The sequence below is a fragment of the Corticium candelabrum genome, chromosome 13, assembly GCF_963422355.1.
Source record: "Corticium candelabrum chromosome 13, ooCorCand1.1, whole genome shotgun sequence".
Taxonomy (NCBI): Eukaryota; Metazoa; Porifera; class Homoscleromorpha; order Homosclerophorida; family Plakinidae; genus Corticium; species Corticium candelabrum.
In genome coordinates, this window is record NC_085097.1 from 6,801,569 (window position 1) to 6,821,118 (window position 19,550).

General features: G+C 41.9%; 3 protein-coding genes and 1 long non-coding RNA gene across 5 annotated transcripts in view; all 4 read right to left on the reverse strand.

Annotated features, from left to right (window-relative positions):
• LOC134188619 (uncharacterized) overlaps positions 1-2,630 on the reverse strand; it is a 3,283-nt gene extending 653 nt beyond the window's left edge. Inside the window, exons 1-7 of the mRNA XM_062656786.1 lie at positions 2,596-2,630; positions 2,410-2,516; positions 1,715-2,008; positions 1,200-1,463; positions 987-1,103; positions 607-756; positions 1-537 (exon numbers count right to left, since the gene is read on the reverse strand). The exon at positions 1-537 is cut by the window's left edge and continues 200 nt beyond it. Coding sequence (XP_062512770.1) covers positions 1-537; positions 607-756; positions 987-1,103; positions 1,200-1,463; positions 1,715-2,008; positions 2,410-2,516; positions 2,596-2,630 — 1,504 coding nt within the window. The remainder of the gene's footprint in view (positions 538-606; positions 757-986; positions 1,104-1,199; positions 1,464-1,714; positions 2,009-2,409; positions 2,517-2,595) is intronic.
• Positions 2,631-3,950: 1,320 nt separating this feature from the next.
• LOC134188620 (uncharacterized) lies at positions 3,951-7,879 on the reverse strand. Its single transcript, XM_062656787.1, has 9 exons — positions 7,647-7,879; positions 7,277-7,585; positions 6,885-7,217; positions 6,539-6,832; positions 6,169-6,480; positions 5,691-6,107; positions 5,510-5,617; positions 4,346-5,451; positions 3,951-4,269 (listed from the first exon to the last, which is right to left on the reverse strand). The coding sequence occupies exons 1-9, from the start codon at positions 7,717-7,719 to the stop codon at positions 4,186-4,188; spliced, it is 3,036 nt and encodes a 1,011-aa protein (XP_062512771.1). The 5' UTR covers positions 7,720-7,879; the 3' UTR covers positions 3,951-4,185.
• Positions 7,880-9,580: 1,701 nt separating this feature from the next.
• Positions 9,581-12,634, reverse strand: LOC134188810 (uncharacterized). 2 transcript variants are annotated; one of them, XR_009971387.1, is made up of 7 exons: positions 11,628-12,634; positions 11,205-11,549; positions 10,837-11,136; positions 10,460-10,773; positions 10,265-10,369; positions 10,096-10,200; positions 9,581-10,028 (listed from the first exon to the last, which is right to left on the reverse strand). It is a non-coding gene; the product is annotated as an uncharacterized LOC134188810 (long non-coding RNA). The 2 variants fall into 2 exon arrangements; XR_009971388.1 differs by having other exon boundaries at positions 10,833-11,136.
• A 2,690-nt stretch (positions 12,635-15,324) lies between these two features.
• On the reverse strand, positions 15,325-16,484 carry LOC134189135 (uncharacterized). The gene is made up of 3 exons (XM_062657372.1): positions 15,934-16,484; positions 15,750-15,857; positions 15,325-15,682 (listed from the first exon to the last, which is right to left on the reverse strand). The coding sequence occupies exons 1-3, from the start codon at positions 16,436-16,438 to the stop codon at positions 15,534-15,536; spliced, it is 762 nt and encodes a 253-aa protein (XP_062513356.1). The 5' UTR covers positions 16,439-16,484; the 3' UTR covers positions 15,325-15,533.
• Positions 16,485-19,550: the final 3,066 nt, after the last annotated feature.

The window sequence follows — 19,550 nt, forward strand, 5'->3', positions numbered from 1 at the left end:
GCAACGGGTCGAGACGGGCATACTCTCCGGATCCTACCGGAACGGGCCTCGATCCGACTCGCGGCTTTCTGCGGTCACTCGGACTGCCTGGATGCAATTCGACGACAACATTCTGTTGTGTCCTCACGTCTTCTTCTACTACTGCATATCCGTCTTTTCTTAGGGCGACGACGCTTGTCCGCGTCTGTTTGTCCTTGCCCGGTCGCATGCTATCCGGATCTTCATACTGTAATCGCATTGTGGACGCATTGTTGTCGCCCGGAGAGGCTTCCGTTGGTTGTTTAGATGCAAATGCTTTGAGTGAGTCTTGAGAGCCAGCTAGGACTGTAAACTCGAGTAGACCGGCTCCCGAACTCGTCCCACTGAAATCATTGCGGCTGTTTCTTCTCGAATCATCGAGATCGGGTTTTGATTTATCGGGGTGCTCGTTGTCCGATTGGGGTGAGATCTGTTTGTGAGCCCTTGAGGCATCACCGTGCACCGACCTCACAAACTGTTCGGACGGTACTGGATCCCCAATGTCACTCGTTGTTAATTCTATAGATAGAATTTGTTATGATGACGTCAGAAATTTATGGTTTGGTTTATTCTCAATTGTTGGCTAACCTCTTCGACTTGGTCTGGGTTTCTTGTTGTGGTGAAGTGCAAATATGACGAGAGCAATGACGATGATGATGAGCAAGATGATGGCAATCACAAGGCCAGCGAGTTCTCCGTCTGATAGTCCATCCTTCCCTGCATTTTCCGCTAAGTTTGCTGTAACGAAAAATGCAACAATAACCCATCTGCAATAATCATGCACACAGACACAGACACAGACACAGAACACAGACACACCACACACACACACACACACACACACACACACACACACACACACACACACACACACACACACACACACACACACACACACACACACACACACACACACACACACACACACACACACACACACACACACACACACACACACACAATCGTACTGTTCACATCTGGACCAGGAGATTTTGTTGCTTCAGATCTTGGAGTCGCAGTCAAAATCCTCACTGTTCTTTCATTGTCTTTCGGGGGTCGAGGTGTTGATCGACCGTTAACTCTACCTATAGCACAAAAGTATGGAACTCAAAAACCTCACGTTGCATCTAATTCCTAACATTTCTAATGTTTCATAAATTACCATTCTAGAATCAACTTACCTCCAGTAACATTGATGTAAACACTATCCTGAACACTTCCATAATCATTGTAAACAAGACACTGGCAAACACTGTCCTTTGTCACCAAAACCCTATCGGTTGTAATCTCTGTCAAAAAGTCATCTCTCGTAACCTCGTCCATCAGCCTCACTCGACCATTGCAGAGCAGATCGACGTCCATCGGAGCCGTCCCGTTGGCATAACAGGACACACGAAAACCGGAATCATCAGAAATGACCGCTTGGAAAACAACTTGCGGTTTACCTACAAACAACAAGAAACAATAGATAAACGGGCTACACACACAGACACAGACACAGACACAGACACAGGCACAGGCACACACACAGGCACACACACACACAGACACACACAGACACACACACACACACACACACACACACACAGACACACACACACACACACACACACACACACACACACACACACACACACACACAAACACAATTAATTAATTAAGTAAACTGCAACAGCAATTGTCTAAGCTTACTTACTGAAAACAGAGAGTATAGCCTCGGCTGACTTAGTTCCGGGTCTGTATGATGGTCCGTTGACGGTACACTGATACAGACCGACATCGTCGACGGTCACTCTCTCAATCCTAAGACTTCCGTCGACGACAAGACTCATTCTCTTGTCGCCCTTCACGTTCAGCGGCGACGCGTTCTTCGTCCACGCGTACGTCGCGTTCTCCGCGTTCGATATGCAATGAAGCAGAGCATCCTGCCCGATTGCGACCGTCGTGTCCACCGGAGGGACGTCGAGAGAAAGGCCACGCGAGGCCAATCCTGCAATACAAACAACGCATACCACTACAGTACATGTGTACCGCCAGAGCGACTCTAGAGGATCTCCACCAGTAGCCTCGGCCTTCCAGACCCCTGTACCGCCAAGGCGCTAGAAGTCTGGGAGGTCGAGGCTACTACCGCAGACGCTATCATTGAGTTCCAACTTCCTGTCTACAAGTGTCGAGTCTATTGTCGCCGCGAGAAGCTAATAAGGGGCGGTCTATTGCGTTAGTCATGCACGACAGACGCTCAAGATTTTGTGACGGACTTAACAACATTACGGCCCCTTTCATTACTCCCATTTGACGTCTCGCATTCCAACTAGCATTTCCCGACTTATTCTCTAACGAGTCGATTGAGATTGATTTAGGACTCTAAATGACCGTAACGACTTGCCTTACCCGAAAATAGGGCGCTGAACCGCCTAGTCGGAAGGTCCCCAAGTTTGGTCGTCACCAGAAATTGCGTCTCTCCTGGAAACGCTCGGATAATCTCCGAGTAGTCGAATCTTATTACAGAGACGGCCGTGAATCGGTCGACTGGTGTGATTCGGACCCATGCGGGACAGTCGTTTGACGGACATGTACGAGTGGATTGTTGTCCTGTCGGGCTGATGGTCCATCTGGCTGATAATTTCGAAATATCAATATCCGCTTTCTGTGACACGACCAATATTTCTGATCTGTGAACGACCTTATTCTCGATTTCGCTCCGATAGAAACTCCCTGAAAAAATGAGATACTTGACAGTGAGACTCAAGATTCGTGAAGTCGTGTATACACTTTCTTACTCAATACGACTGCTTCTGGACTGCGTATTGACCCTAACTCATTTTTAACTGTACAGTGGTAATACCCTTCGTCTTCTTCTCGAAAGTTTTGTATCATCAGTGATCCGTTTTTCTGTACGATGCCTCCTGAATACGTTATATTGTCTTTCAACCAGAAGACTGTAGGAGTCGGGTCTCCGGTTGATAGACATGGCAGCTCGACGGCATCTCCAAGGTCAACAATCGTGTCTTCTGCACGGATTTGGAGAGAGGGAGCTCGGAGAGCTAGAAAAACGATGCAAGTTTGTGTCGTTTAGTGAAAAAGACGCGTAGATGCTAGTGTAGAAGCCAATACGCACCCAAACACGAACAAGATAGAAGTAGAACAACACCGACGGTACCAATCATTCTTCTCTCTTTCTTCTCGACAAGAAGACTTCAGTTGTGTAGCAAACTGTTGATGGTTAGGCGGCGTGGCGCAGTCTTCGCTCCTAGTAACTCGTCTGACGATGAGAGACGATGCACCGCCGTGGTATCTCCTGGAGAGGTTGGGTCGCACTTCATTAACTACAGATTGTCATTGATTTAATTTGTTGCGACAATCCACGTTGTTGTTCCAGCATGTGCTACCCTGGAAACTCCAGAAAATGGTCGCACTGTCTCGCTCTAACTAATTTATAAAGCCGGAATGGTTGAGCTTGATTTGTCAAGTGCGGGTGTGCTGTTTACCAGTAGAGAGAACCACAACGGAAGAACGGCTTGCTTCGTCTGTGATAATCACAGATGACACAACTAATTTTTGTTTCCGGTCGCCATGTGATTCGAGGTTACGACTCTCGACTGGCGACTGAATCACTTGCAGTGCATGGGAGGATTGCACATGTGGAAAAAACAGACACAGACCGACATGCCGCGCTCTAACAAATACGGGTGATGACATCAATCAGTGAATCAGTGTGGCATGACGAGACGAGTTTCATAGAAGAGAAGCAGTTCTCCTCAACTGATCATGAAACCGAGTGATTCCATTCAGTCGAGTGACTCACCACTCACTAAGAATAGCCAGTCCAGACTGCATGGACCACAACGTATGCGATATTTCTAACTAATGAATGGCAACGATACCAGCAATGTTCATTCCATCCATACATACAAGCAAGAAGGCTGTTACCGATGCAGACGCCCACATATTGTATATGCATGTAACATGTTTCCATATTCTCATGCAAACACAGTAGAAACTGTTTGCACTTGCAAGCAAGCGCGACTTTGCCACAAGCAGTGAACAGCGTCGTACAACAGAATACAGATAGAATAAAATGTGAGTGTCAATATACAACAACGACATACATAGAGTTGCGATCTGTGCAATACAAAGTCTAACCTCCTTTCTACTTGACTCCTTTACTCATTGCACGTGACCAAAGTTTTCATACTGTACACTCTGGTCGACCGCTGCACTGTCAATAAAATCACCTTGCATTCGAGCATCCTGAATCGAAACACAACAATTGCTATTTGAACCAACAGAAAGAGAAACTCGGAAGTAATCATGCAAGTTCACTCACTGCTGTATGGTTTCGAGAGACAGCTGATCGATCAGACAGCGCTGGTTTTCTCGGTCGAGGCTTGGGCTTTGGCTTGACTGAGACAGCGTAGACATCACCACCAGCCTCATAATGTTCTGGTTTCAACAACGATTCCTGTGACTCACTCACATCTTTCTTTCTTGGTTTGTCAGGACTGGTTGTGATAGCATACTCGTCTGGGCCATTGTCTGGAAGTTTTGCATCCGCTGGTATGGCATACTCGTCTGGGCCATCATCTGGAAGTTTTGCATCCGCTGGTATGGCATACTCACTCTCATCACCAACCGTCGGTGATTTCTTAGTCCGGAGTGTGTCTGCAACTGCATACAAGGATTCTGTTGGTGAATCGTTTGTTGATGGTATTTGAGTCGGTTTGATTGTGTTTTTCAAAGAGATCGCGTATTGGTCCTCTGATTCGCCCACAGTGATGTGGTCTGGTTCCACACTGGGCCACCGCTTAGTTTCAGAATTGGCATAAGCATACTCGTTAGATGGTGATACTTGTATGGTTCCTTTCTTTGTTGATCCTGCCTTCTTCTTCAATTTCTTTGACTTGATATCTGCAGGTTCAGTGTACAGGTTCAAGTCTTCGTTACTTGCTGAATCAGTAGGCAATACTTCTGCCGAATGTGGGGGATACAGTTGGTCTGCAGGATCGACGTACTCGTCGCTTTGCTTTACCGTGTGAGGATGAGCGACTTGTGTTGTCGTGTAGGCATACTCGTTTTCGGTGTCGATGTTGGGTGATGGCTGTGTGGCTGTGGGCGAGTCTCGTTTCACTGTATTGTATCCTTCGAGTAATGCCGCATCTGTAGTGACAGGTATGTCACTTGTGTGTGATGGACTTCGATCGAGAGTGTTGTATAGTCGAGAGTCCAGCCCATTGGTCTTGCTAGCATTTGGTCTATTCTCTGTATGATTTGATGCTGTTGATGACTGATTTGTAATGTATGATGTGAAGTCGTTGCTTGTAGAGTAGTAAGGATTTAGTTCGGTCACTCCACCGGTTGTGTCAGTAAATACAGTATTTTCATATACAGTGCTGTTTCGTGTTTGTCCGTTTGCTGTTGTATCAGTAATATATCCTACACAGTGAGTCAACGTTGTGACTGGAAACACTCAAACATTACACAATGTCCATACTTTTCCTTCGTTGTCTGAGACAGAAAACTAACATAATCAACAACACGAGCAACAACAAAATGGCTCCACCAGCAGCAGCACCAGCAATAACTGCATTGTTTGAGTCGCCTGCAAAATTGACTGTCATTAGTTTTGTGACAATTTACAATTACTAATGGTGAAAATGACTCATTAAGCATACTTTTATTAGACAATGCAGTGGGTGGGATAGCTGTATGAGGAACAGGTATTGAACTTGTAGTAGTTTGTGTTGATGATGTTCTACTTTCTGTTTGACTAGCAATAGATAAAAGTGTTGAAGTAGCGGCGTTGGTACTAGGTCTTTGTGAGGATCCTTCACTTGTATTGGCATGACTATAAGTAGAGTTCACAGAAACTGATGCGGAAGATGATACAACTGAAGATTGGGATGACGAAGGAGATACAACAGGAGATGATGATGATGATGATGAAGATGAAGGAGATGATGAATATGAAGATGATAAAGATGATGGAGATGAAGGAGATGATGAATATGAAGATAGTAAAGATGATGACGATGAAGGAGATGATGAAGATGACGAAGATGAAGACAAAGATGACACAGTAGGTGCAATATCTACGTAAGAAATTATGGAGTAATTTTTTATTGTACTGCAAATGATACTAAACCTACATACCTGGTAGAGAAACATAAATGGTAGTCTGTCGACTGCCATACTCATTGCTTGCTATGCATTGGTATATTCCTGCTGACGGCTTGACAATTGTGTGCTGCACATAATTAGTGTTGCTTTCATGCTGCAGCATATGCCCATTGTTGATGAGTTGGACTGTAAGAGAAGTAGATCCTTGTACATAACAGGTTATGTTTACTGATTTGGAAGACGCCAGATCGCAAACTGTAGTAAAACTGTTTTCACTGCTGCAACTTTTACCATTCTTGTTCATCTTGTCGCTTTCTGTAACAGTCAATTTAACTGTGGGCAAAGCTTGACAATAAAAATATTATAATTTATGTGTGCAGAATGAAGTCAGTTACTCACTTACAATATACTATCAGATTAGCAGATGTCTTCCTGGTTTGGCCATTATTTGAAAACGTTGGAAAATTGTATTGACATTCATATTGTCCGCTGTCTTTATCAACAACTCCCACTATTTTCAGTACACCGTCTTCAATAAGTGAGTATCTGCTGTCACTGCTGATATTTATATTAGAACCATTATGAGTCCATGTGTATATGCTGTTGGGATCTCCAGAGAGACAATAGAGAGTAGCATTATTTCCAGCCGCAACAGATACAGTCTGACTCTTGATATGTGCTCTGAGTGTAAACGCACCTGTAGCAAACAAAACATGACAAAACACCAACATGCATAATAATGTAATTACCATTAGAGGTGAATCTAACACGCTCAGATTGCAATGAATGTATCCCAATTGATGAATTAGTGTCACATCCTGTAATTTGTGTTTTTATTTCATTGTAATTTAAACGCAACACTGATGAAACCAGGAGACGACTAGATGTAGAAGAATGTTGCCAGAATGGACAATCAACGCTTGGGCAATCCACAGACTTGCTATTACATGTTACAGTCCATAAGTGTGATATCGATGGTTCAGGAACAGGCAGCTTCAAGACATGATGTTGTAACAAAACTACGCTTTCATTCACGTAGTAACTACCTGTGTTGCCATGAGTGAAGTCTTTCACCTTCTCCCCTACATAAAGGAAACACATTCTCTACTGCAAACTATCAGGCACTCTAGAGCTTCTACACCTTTGATGAGAGCTTTTCTGCTTCTCACAGTTCCCAGACTGTTGCTTACAGTACAAAAATAGAATCCTTCCAAAGCAGCTAGATCATCACTCCTGTCTCTAGTTCCAACTGTAAGCCATCCATCACTGACATTGAAATATGGAATTCCTGCCATATTTATCTCCTGATCATCTTTGTACCAACTAATCTCTAACTCTCTAGGGTTGCCCTGACAGCGAAGAGTAGCAGATAGAATCAATCCATCCACACCATTGTAACCAGCCACTGTATCCACAGGCTCTTCAACAAGCGAAGGAATCGCAGGACTCGCTACACAAACACAACCCTCACATAAGACCAACTTCAAATCCCAATACAATAACATACTTACCAAAGCACAACGAAATAGATGTCACAAACGTGACCAGAAATCCGCGACAGCGCGAGCACGTGATGAAACGCATTGCTTCATGCGAGACAAGTTGCCTAGCTTACTAAGAGATGAGATGACGAGCAAGTAAGATGCCAGCCGTGCTGTCCCAACTATATGGTCGAAATTGCTTTCCGTTGCTTTGTCTGTCGTTTAGATCGATTGTGAGAGATCGAATGACACACTACTTCCGCTTCCGGTGACCCGATGAAGAACGGAATACCCGGATATTGTTATAAATATTTAGCGAAATCAATTGTCTAAGTTTAGTTTAGACTAAACGTACGTGTCGACTGTGTTTGTCACATCGATTGGCAAGAAAGCTAACGTATTATATCGTGGCATGCACGGTAAGGGTAAGATGATTGTGTTGTACGCATGCGTGAGGTGTCTTGCGTTTGTGGGCAACATGTCACTGCACATGTTGACTAATTGTTAATAATTAATAAATATTACAATCAAGTGATCCAGCTGTTGCAGTGCCAGCGAGGTCCAGTCTCCAGACTTCCTACGGCTGCGAGCATCCTTCATTCCTGAATATACATGTATATATAGACATGCACTTGTAACCTGACTTCTACACAGACAGAAAGATACAGAGCAGTACAATATTTAAAGTCTTGTTATATTATGATGGCATGTCAAATGATGGCTTGTCGAATAAGTGAGGAAGTCTTACAACAGAACCAGCTAGTGCATCTGGCTGCAACGTACTTGCTATTGTGTGGATGTGGTTTGTGTGGCCAGGGTGATGCCACCACTACACATCCATGAAGCTCCTTGTATACTACTGCAGGTATGTTGTGTATTCATATAGATTCTTCAAACAAATTGTATTGCAGAGGTGCATCTGCTATCATATGGAATGATTGTCGACATCACAGAAGAGTATGAACCCAACTGGATGTCGATCGTTGGTGTGACCAAACTACAATTAATTAAGAAGTAACCAATGTTTGAGTTCACGTTTGATTGGAAAGATGCTAATTTGGACTATTACTGTATTTCTTTGTGTAGAGTGCCAGAGCTCATATTAGAACATTTTGGCACTGTGTGTGTGTGTGTGTGTGTGTGTGTGTGTGTGTGTGTGTGTGTGTGTGTGTGTGTATGTGTGTGTGTGCCTTTGTATAGTGTGGTTAATTAAGGAAAAGGGTAGAATCAAGCCATAAAAGACATCACTGCTAGCCATATATTTCTGATTCTAATTTCAATTTTTTGATTGCTACCTCCACAGATAAATTCACAGTAACTGTTGGTAGCTGCTCTCATGCATCAGTTACATGCTGCAAACGTTCATCAGAACTGTAGCTATCAGTGATGTCTTCCTTTGTCTACAATCCTACATGGAATTCCATACTTTCTACCCTATTCCACACTGTACAAAGCACATATATAGAGCCAAAGCATTCTAACAAGAGCCCTGGCGTCCATACGAGGAAATACAATACGTGCAGCGATCATTATAATCAAAGAGAACGTCTGAGAATTTCAGTTGACAATACAGACTCTAGATGCAATGTTATTGTTGAGATTAAGAAGTCAAGTACACAAAGTTGTACGAAGTGGTTTCCTAATGATTGAAACTTATTGTAAAAAATTGTATGTTTGATTGGGTAGAAAGGTATGTTTGATTGGGTAGAAAGGTATGTTTGATTGGGTGTTTTACCAATACGTTTAGTTTAGTGATCTTGTGTGACGACATATTGTGGTTTAAATCAATGCTCAGTAGTATATACTCATGCCTATTTTCATCAAAAGAATGAAGACATTAGATCAATTTTCTCACACTAAATTACAGAACAAAGATGCAGTTGTAAGAGCATGTCTGAACTGGTTAGTTACGATGCACGTTTGTTGTAAAATCCAAGTTGAGTAATACCAAACGTACAGCAGATGTATACATGCACATTATCTTGGTTGAAAGCTGACAAAGAGGGGTAAAACTAGCTATGCAAAACAATAATTTTCCTGTCAACTTATCTGCGAAAACACAAGCAAACTGTAAATTTAATGAATGCAGTATTTAGTGAAGAACTTAATTCTAGTACATGCTATAGCTAAGCCAGTAGACACTTACTAACACAAAAACGCTGCAGACACCTGTCCCATGTCTGTATTCTATCTATAACTCTACCATTGAGTAATGCACAACATGCTTGCTCTTACCTAGTTTGTGCCACTTCATCCAACTAAACTACATTACATGCAACTTCACCTCTTCATAATGTCCAGTTGTTTCCACTGATCTGACTTGTTGCGATTGTACACTGTAGGCTTCATTGCTTTCCATACCCTTAGCACTCTCTCCATGATTTGACTGTGAGATTGTAATCTTACGTTTATCTGGAGCATAAAATATCGATGCATGACTTACTGAGGTGATCCAGTTCATTGTATTGTATGCACTTACTTGTACAATGAAACCACGCGAGAGCAATGCAAACAATTATCAGTATTGCAGAAAATGCCCAACCTACTGCACCTGCTATTTTCCATGTAGTCAATGGCTCACAATCTGTGCACACAAGCAACTGGTTTAAATGTACGTAGAAGTATAGTGGCGTAATTAAGCACTGTACTGGTTTTTCGTGAGGTATCATGGCTTGTACTGTCACTATACATGTACGCAGTGTTGCTTGAAGAAGATAAAGAAAAAGATGATATAGTAGACTGATCAGCTACATCTGCACGTATAAATTGAATTAATTCATCACGCAATGCATCATGTTATTATACAACTGTGAATATATAGAATAATGCTACATTGTACTTACCTGGCAGAGAAATATATATGGTGTCTGTCGACTGCCATAATCATTGCTTGCCATGCATTGGTAAATTGCTGCTGATGGCTTGTCAATCATGTGCTGCAAATAATTCGTGTTGCTTGCATGCTGCAGCACATGCATGTTGTTGATGAGTTGAAGTTCAAGAGGAGTAGATCCTTGTGCAGCACAGGTTATGATTGCTGATGAGTTGGAATACATCAAAGGGCAATCCGTAGTAGAACTGATTTCACTACTGCAACTGCTACCACTCCCATCTATCGTGTTACTTTCTTCAACAGTCAACTTAACTGTGGGCAAGCCTTAATTGATAACAACAAATATTATAATTTATGTGTATTAATTAAAGATGGCTACTCACGTACGATAAATTTTTAGATCAGAAGATATCATTCCAGTCTCTTTAGCATATTTATCAATTGTTGGAAAATTGTAACGACATTCATATTGTCCGCTGTCTTTATCAACAACTCCCACTATTTTCAGTACACCATCTTCAATAAGCGAGTACCTGCTGTCACTGCTGATATTTATATCAGCACCGTTATGAGTTCATGTGTATGTGCTATGGAAATCCCCAGATAGACAGTAGAGTGTAGCATTATTTCCAGCTGCAACAGAGACAGTCTGGTTCTTGATTTGTGCTGCAGGTGCAAACTCTTTGACTACAGCAAATAAAAATATGACTATTAATTAATGCACCAACGCTCATTGGTGCCACCATAGTGATTACCAACAAAACGAAATTTGAGCTGCACTGATTCTGATTCTGATTCCGATAAAGTTATCAAATATTTTGATTTTGTATGTTCTGTATGTTTACAGTCTTTATACCTTTTCCCCATTTCATTGTAACTCAAACGCAAAACTGAAGAGACCAGGAGACGACCAGATGTAGAAGAGTGTTGCCAGAATGGACAATTCATACTCGTGCAATTCACAGTTTTTACGTTACAAGTTATAGTCCATAAGTGCAATGAATTAGGAACTGGCAGTTTCAAGATACGATTTTGTAGAAATACTGCATATTGCTTCCGATTGTATTTTTCAATATCAGTAAACTGCATCACCTTCTCTCCTACAAAAGCAAAAATGTACTATACTGCAATTAATAAGCCGACAGCGCAGTCATGCACGTATAGTCATTTCTGTATACCTTTAACGAGAGCTTTCTTGCTTCTCACAGTCCCCAGACTGTTCCCCACAGTGCAATAATAGAATCCTTCCAAAGCGGCTACATCATCCCTCTTGTTTCGAGTTGCAACTGTAAGCCATCCATCACTGACATTGAAATATGGAATTGCTGTATTTATTGGCTGATCATCTTTGTACCAATAGATCTCTGACTCGTTGGAGTTGCCCTGACAGTGAAGAGTGGCAGGTAGAATCAATCCAGTCACACCATTATAACCAACCACTGTATCCACAGGCTCTTCAACAAGTGATGGCGCTAAAGAAACGACTGAGTTCGTGCTGTCAGGCGAGTATACCTAGCCCTATCCTTGTATGGGTCATGCAGTCCTTCACTGTTCAAGTGGATTTCACAGTTAGATCTACCAAGCATGCTACATTCTAATCTAGGTCTAGTTCTGAACTTCAAGACATTGGAAAATATCCATAGTTGAAGAGGGCCGGACAAGGGCATGCATCATTTAACATTACATGAAGAAGTTCAAAAACTATAGTGCCTGTATAACTCGCCATACCCAGATTCATAAATTATTCAGTTCCCCGCACGCCAAGGCCAGGACCAAGTCCATCATGTCCCGCACTTTGTAAAGAAGCCAAGTGAACAATTAACGTGCATTAAATTGCTGCAATCACAAGTTATGTCCTACAACTAGAAATTTGCGCTACTTTACATACATACCTACAGTAAGTGCATGGTACACACTCACATCTAAAACTTAGCTAAACTTGTGTTCGTTCAGAAATTCTTGCAGTAGATATCTAGCTGCTTACTGTAAACTCGTCATGACGTGTCTTTGTCAGAGGAGGCAACTCCCTCATGCCTGGGTACAGGCTTGCTTAGCCCCCTAGATTACATCTAAAACACTCTCCAGAGAGCGGCGCAGCTTTTAGTGCGCAGCGTAGTGCGCAACCGATATCTCTAGACGGCTCTGCGTGAAAGTGTTCCCGCGTACCGCTAGGTGCGTTAGAACACGACCGACGACAGGGTCCATTGCCTCTATCACCGATTCTATTGAATGTTGCGCCGGACGGAACTAAATCGCATGAAAAGAAGATCAGTCTATATACGAGTAGCACGACGGTTTCCACCATGCCGGAAACAACAGAAAGACCATTTCCGATCGCGAGAACGTGATTGCGTCAGTAAGGCTCACGGCTCGCAAAAAAAAAGGCTTCACTTTGCAGGCGAAATTCTTGAAACGGGCCCGTCAGTTTCTAGGCTAGGAAACGTTCTTAACGTACATCTGTGGGGTTTACTGAGATAGCGCCCAGATGCCCAACTTGACAAAAAAAATTAGTAGAGATTTCCAATTTCCGAGCGAAGGCGGAGCCAGCAGCCTCTAGCGCATATCTCCGGAATGCTCTTCTACAAAACTTTACATCCACACGCAACGCGAGCACACACACACACACACACACACACACACACACACACACACACACACACGAGCTTTTTTCTAGGTAGATCACGAGCACAATGCCTCTTACCGTTTAAGCTTACGCTGAATGAAACGCTATACAGCAATAAAACTGCCAAACTAGACGATGTACACACGAAGAAAGACATAATGCGCGATACCTTGACTTCCGAGCAGATGTTGTTATAAACTAGCAGCAGTCGATTGATACGACTACTGTACCTCATTTTGTTTATCTGACCTTAAATAAATATTAGATTGTGTACAATTTACTACAAACTTGCGATATACCCGTAGACGACTGATCAGGCACTGTTGTTGACGCATTGTCGTAGTGGTACATGCATGATGGTGTGTACTGTAACAGCGCAAGCACGTAATACAGCAGGGTACAGTAGCATCGAACTTCCAGCGGGCCAACTCTTTAGTCTGGATAAAATGATTTCGGAAGTACTTATCAAAAAGCGCTGATAAAAGGAGTCTAGCAGCGTAATATCGTTTTACCTATAGTGCAATAATGAGATGAAAGTGCTTTTGCATTACACAAACCTAGCAGATGCCATGAGATCTCACGAACGAAGAAGAGACGTCTGCCGTGTTTGCGGCGATATCTTGGTGGAAGGCATGAAACGACGACTCTTTGACACTGCGGCAGACCGCTAGCTAGTCTAACCGCTCGACTAGCGAGACTACCGCCCGACCGGTTGTCAAAGGTGACGGTCTAGCGATGCTGCTAGGCATGTCCTGTCAACGCAAGCTTGAAAAGATCGAAGAACTGGAGCTGTAAATAAAACTAAGATGTGTGCGTGCACCATAGTTTCTATTCACGACTCTGGCGTGTATCTAGCGCCCAGGAAGATTTCACCCGCGCATAATCAGCGTTAGTGAACTTAGCATAACCAATTACTGCTAAACCAATCAGAATTTACAACCGACATTCCGGTTCTAAGACGCTCATTGGCTTAGAAGGCTATTTCCGAAATCATATTTGCAGACCGTTTGCGCGCACTCTGGTCTGGAAGTTCGAGGCCTTATGTGATACAGGAGTGCCGAGTAAAATGACACTGCATGCAGCGCCAAGCAAAATTTCGCAAATTGAGGGCAGCGCCAAGATTGGAGCTTGGCATGTGTTGTGAGTCAAAACGAGTTTAAGGTAATTATACTTTTGTAATTACGGTGTTTGAGTTCAGTGGACTTTCTGATGTGTGCTGCATGGTAGGAGTCATTCGCTGTCAACGGGCGTCATCTTATTTCTATACGCGTTCTAGATAGTATGCATGAGCTGTACACTCTCGTGCTCCGGCGGGTGTGTTTTTACGAGCTATACATAACACTCGTAGTAATTAATTAAGTATTCCGCCATTCGCTTTTGAACAACTAGGGATGTCGGTCATGAGCAATTCGCTTTGAAATGTGTGAGCTATTTCCACTCGCATGTTTCTATTAGTAGTTTAATTCTATACAAATTAACTAGCGGGTTCTGCACGTACCGACCACTTTTTCTGGCTCACTGTTCTAGAGAACTATGAACGCTCCTTCAACATTCTAATTTATTGGACACGCCCATTGGAGGTGGTTTCGACGCAACACGGATCGATATTTTTATTTAGAATTGTGTTACTGCTGTCTAGGCCCGGGATTACTATTTACTGACAGAAAACAAGGTTTCTTGTCAGGCAACCAAACATCATTAGTTCTACGACGAATCTACACCATACTGTATCTGTAGATATGCAGACTTTTCACCTTCTTGCTGGTCAGGCCTTACTTATCTGACAAGGGAGGCATCCAAATCTGCGCACCTTGACTTCTGCAGCGTTCCATTTCTCGCCGCCATGATGAAATGACCACGTGACTGATGACCACGTGACTGATAACCACGCGACTAATACCCACGTGACTGGGCAGTTTTCGCAACGAGATACATATCAGATGTTTAGTGACATTCAATGGAAGTTCTTGAAGCTAAAGTGGAAGTTGTCAGAATTAAAATTTGAAGTCTAAAAACGGAAATGGAACCTGGTCAGCGCGTACGTAAGTGTGTTGGATTAATTAATTAATGAAAGCTGGATTTACAATATGCAGTAAGACATGCAAGTATGCGCAGCGTCTGGTACACATTTGACGCCACATTAAAAACCAAAGTAAATACATAACTAATATTATTATTAATTGATATTGACATATCAAACGGTTATTAATTAACTAATATTAATATTAGTTAATTAATTAAGTTTTAATGATTGTGAATAATGAAATATTTGGTGAAGAACTGTACATGCCAGCTAAGCCAGCCTTTACTTAGTAAAAGCAAATGCGAGAGTTTAATTAATACTATATCATCTATTTGTATCCTCTTGTGTAGATCTAACTTTATTGTTGAGTCATGCACAACACTGTTTGCATTTACCTTGTTTGTGCAATTTCATGCAAATAAAATTTTTTTGCATGGCTCAATTAACATCTTCATAATGTGCAGTTGTTTCCATCGATCTGTCTTGCCACATTGCTACAGCACTGTAGGCTGGGTTGCGGGTCACCACAGTTTCATCATTCTCTCTGGATGTACGATTGAGCTGTGGGATGGTGGCCTTATGTTTGTCTAGACCACAAACATGGATGATCTTACTGCAGATGATCTACTTGTACTCCATTTGTGTTGTACTTACTCTTGCCATAATGAAACCACATATGGGTAATGCAAACACATAGCAGTATTGCAGAGAATGTCCAACCCAGTGCAGCTGCTATTTTCCATCCGTTCGATGACTCACAATCTGTACAAACAAGCAAATAATGATAGTCAGGCTAAATTAATAATTAATTAATGTGAAATAGAGGGCCCCTTCTTACTGCACAATAGATTGCTTGTGCTCTTTGTAGCAGCAACAAATATTGAACTGGTGCTGTCTGTTTGACTAGTAACAGATGTAGATATAGGAGGAGTTGCATTGGTACTGGTTTCATGTGAGGGTCCTTGACTTGTACTCGCATGACTAGTAGAGGCTGTAGGAAGAGTGGTTTCTTGTGAGGCTGATCCTTGACTTGTACTTGCATGCCTAGTAGAGGCTGATCCTTGACTTGTACTTGCATGACTAGTAGAGGCTGTAGGAAGAGTGGTTTCCTGTAAGGCTCCTTGACTTGTTGTCACATGACTAGTAGAGGTTGTAGCAAGTAATGGTGAAGTGGACGAGACGGATGATGAAAATGAAAGAGGAGATGAAGAAAAAGATGATACAGTAGGTGCAATATCTACATAAGAAATTATGGAGTAATTATTCATTGTACTGCAAACGATGCTAAACCTACATACCTGGTAGAGAAACATAAATGGTAGTTTGTCGACTGCCATACTCATTGCTTGCTATGCATTGGTATATTCCCACTGATAGTTTGTCAATCGTGTGCTGCACATAATTAGTGTTGTTTTCATGTTGCAGCACTTGCCCGTTGTTGATGAGTTGGACTGTAAGAGAAGTAGATCCTTGTGCATAACAGGTTATGTTTACTGATTTGGAAGATGTCAGATCGCAAACCGTAGTAGAACTGCTTTCACTGCTGCAACTTTTACCATTCTTGTTCATGTCGCTTTCTGTAACAGTCAATTTAACTGTGGGCAAAGCTTGACAATAAAAATATTATAATTTATGTGTGCTGAATGAAGTCAGTTACTCACTTACAATATACTATCAGATCAGCAGATGTCGTCCTGGTTTGGCCATCATTTGAAAACGTTGGAAAATTGTATTGACACTTGTATTGTCCGCTGTCTTTATCAACAACTCCCACTATTTTCAGTATACCATCTTCAATAATCGAGTATCTGCTGTCACTGTTGATATTTATATGAGAACCATTATGAGTCCATGTGTATCTGCTGTTGAGATCTCCAGATAGACAATAGAGAGTAGCATTATTTCCAGCTGCAACAGATACAGTCTGACTCTTGATTTGTCCTCTGGGTGTAAACGCACCTATAGCAAACAAAACATGACAAAACACCAACATGTATAATAATGTAATTACCATTAAATGTGAATTTAAGACGCTCAGATTGCAATGAATGTATCCCAATTGATGAACTAGTGTCACATCCTGTAAATTGTGTGTTTATTTCATTGTAATTAAAACGCAACACTGACGAAACCAGGAGACGACCAGATGTAGAAGAATGTTGCCAGAATGGACAATCAACGCTTGGGCAATGCACAGACTTGCTATTACATGTTACAGTCCATAAGTGCGATATCGATGAATCAGGAACAGGCAGCTTCAAGACACGATGTTGTAACAAAATTACACTTACATTCAAGTGGTAAGTAACTGTGTTGCCATGAGTGAAGTCTTTCACCTTCTCTCCTACATAAATAAAACACATTCTCTACTGAAAATTAACAGTCACTCTAGAGCTTCTACACCTTTGATGAGAGCTTTTCTGCTTCTCACAGTTCCCAGACTGTTGCTCACAGTACAAAAATAGAATCCTTCCAAAGCAGCTAAATCATCATCACTCTTGTGTCTAGTTCCAACTGTAAGCCATCCATCACTGACATTGAAATATGGAATTCCTGCCATATTTATCTCCTCATCATCCTTGTACCAATTAATCTCTAACTCTCTAGGGTTGCCCTGACAGCGAAGAGTAGCAGATAGAATCAATCCATCCACACCATTGTAACCAGCCACTGTATCCACAGGCTCTTCAACAAGAGAAGGAGCTGCAGGACTCGCTATACATGCGGTAGCAGATACGTAGTACGTACATTATAAACACAATGCCTCTTACCGTTTAGGTTTAGTGGAACTGTGGACAGCAACAGAATTACTAAAATATCAACATTAGAGGGTGCACACACGACGAAACGCATAATGCGCCTTTAGATTGCTCTAGTTAACCTTGACTTCTACTAAAAATTGTTATAAACAAGTAAAACGGAACTTGGTGGCTCCAAGAGCTCCGTATTATATGCATACGTACTGTACGTCCGCTCCGGATATTCGTCATATCATTACCGTACTGTACACGCATGCACAGTAGCTAGCCAACAAATGGGTCTACGTACTTTGATTTAACTGTGGTCTAAGCCAAAATGCAAGCATCAAATATAATTTTACGGGATAGAGTGGAGTTAGGCGAAGACACGCCCTAATATATGCAAAACACGCCCTAGAATCGATCGCACACCGTACAAATGGCTTCTCCTTCTCGTGTTCTGCTATCAGAGTTACTGCTTTCCTATTCAAGTAATCGATGTATTCGCTCTACTCTAGATCTTCTGCATGTAGTTACCCGTGTTCTTCGTGTGAACGCAAGTTGGATGGAGTGGCCGGGCACTACCCGAGTTAGCCTAACCCGAGTTAACCATGTGTGTGAAGTGCTCAGTGATGCAAGAGCGCTACAGAATTGAGAAATAACGTGGATAACAAGCCCGCTCTGTACGCATGCAGCAGTCACGCATACGTATTTAGACATATGATGTGCTGAATTCGAAGAAGCAGTGTGGGACATTGATGATATTTAGTTAATTATCTTTAATGGCATCGACGTATCCCTGTGTTTTCAAAGAATTATACATTCTAGCAACAAGCTAATGATTAATTAATGATAATAACAAAAGATAGACAAAATTAATAGAATTGACATTAATATTCACAATAAATACACACACACACACACACACACACACACACACACACACACACACACACACACACACACACACACACACACACACACACACACACGCACACACACACACACACACACACACACACACACACACACACATGAAATAATATCAAATTGTGTTTTCATAATGTTTGCCTACAGAATCAGATTTAGATCAAATTTAATGAAAAAGACAAATTATTAATTATTTTAGTTGTGGATAGGGTAACCTTGAACCAAATTAAACTGATTTATTCATACAAATCATACATTAAAAGTCTTAACACTAACTATCATATTCTCACTGATATAATCAGAATGTGTTATAAAATCATGTCAATTATCTATTTTGAAATTATTATAGCGTTCCAACGTCTTCATATTCTGGCTCTCCTCTTTGGCTTGCATTGATTCTATTGTTTCTTCATGCAGCTGGGACAACATCAGAATACTATGAACCTCTGGGTTGTTCCCTACTAAAAATTAAGATGAAAAACGCCGTTTCCTGCATTTAAAGTAAAAAACTCCAATTTCAGAGCAACCAGTTAGAATTTGATGATTTACTGAGAGAAGCAGACGAACTAATAGCAAAGCGAGAAAACCGTTGAAACGTAGCATGTCTCATTACCATGCGGTACCGGTATCATGGAGAAATACAGCAGAAATGTACGTTAGAACCGGTAGTACAGCACCGTGCACTAAAGATCGACACCTCTAGCTGTTTGCAATCAGGGTGTCACATCCTGCATGGATATATATAGCAGTGATTAGTGAATGTTAGGTTAGCAAACAGGAAGTTGTA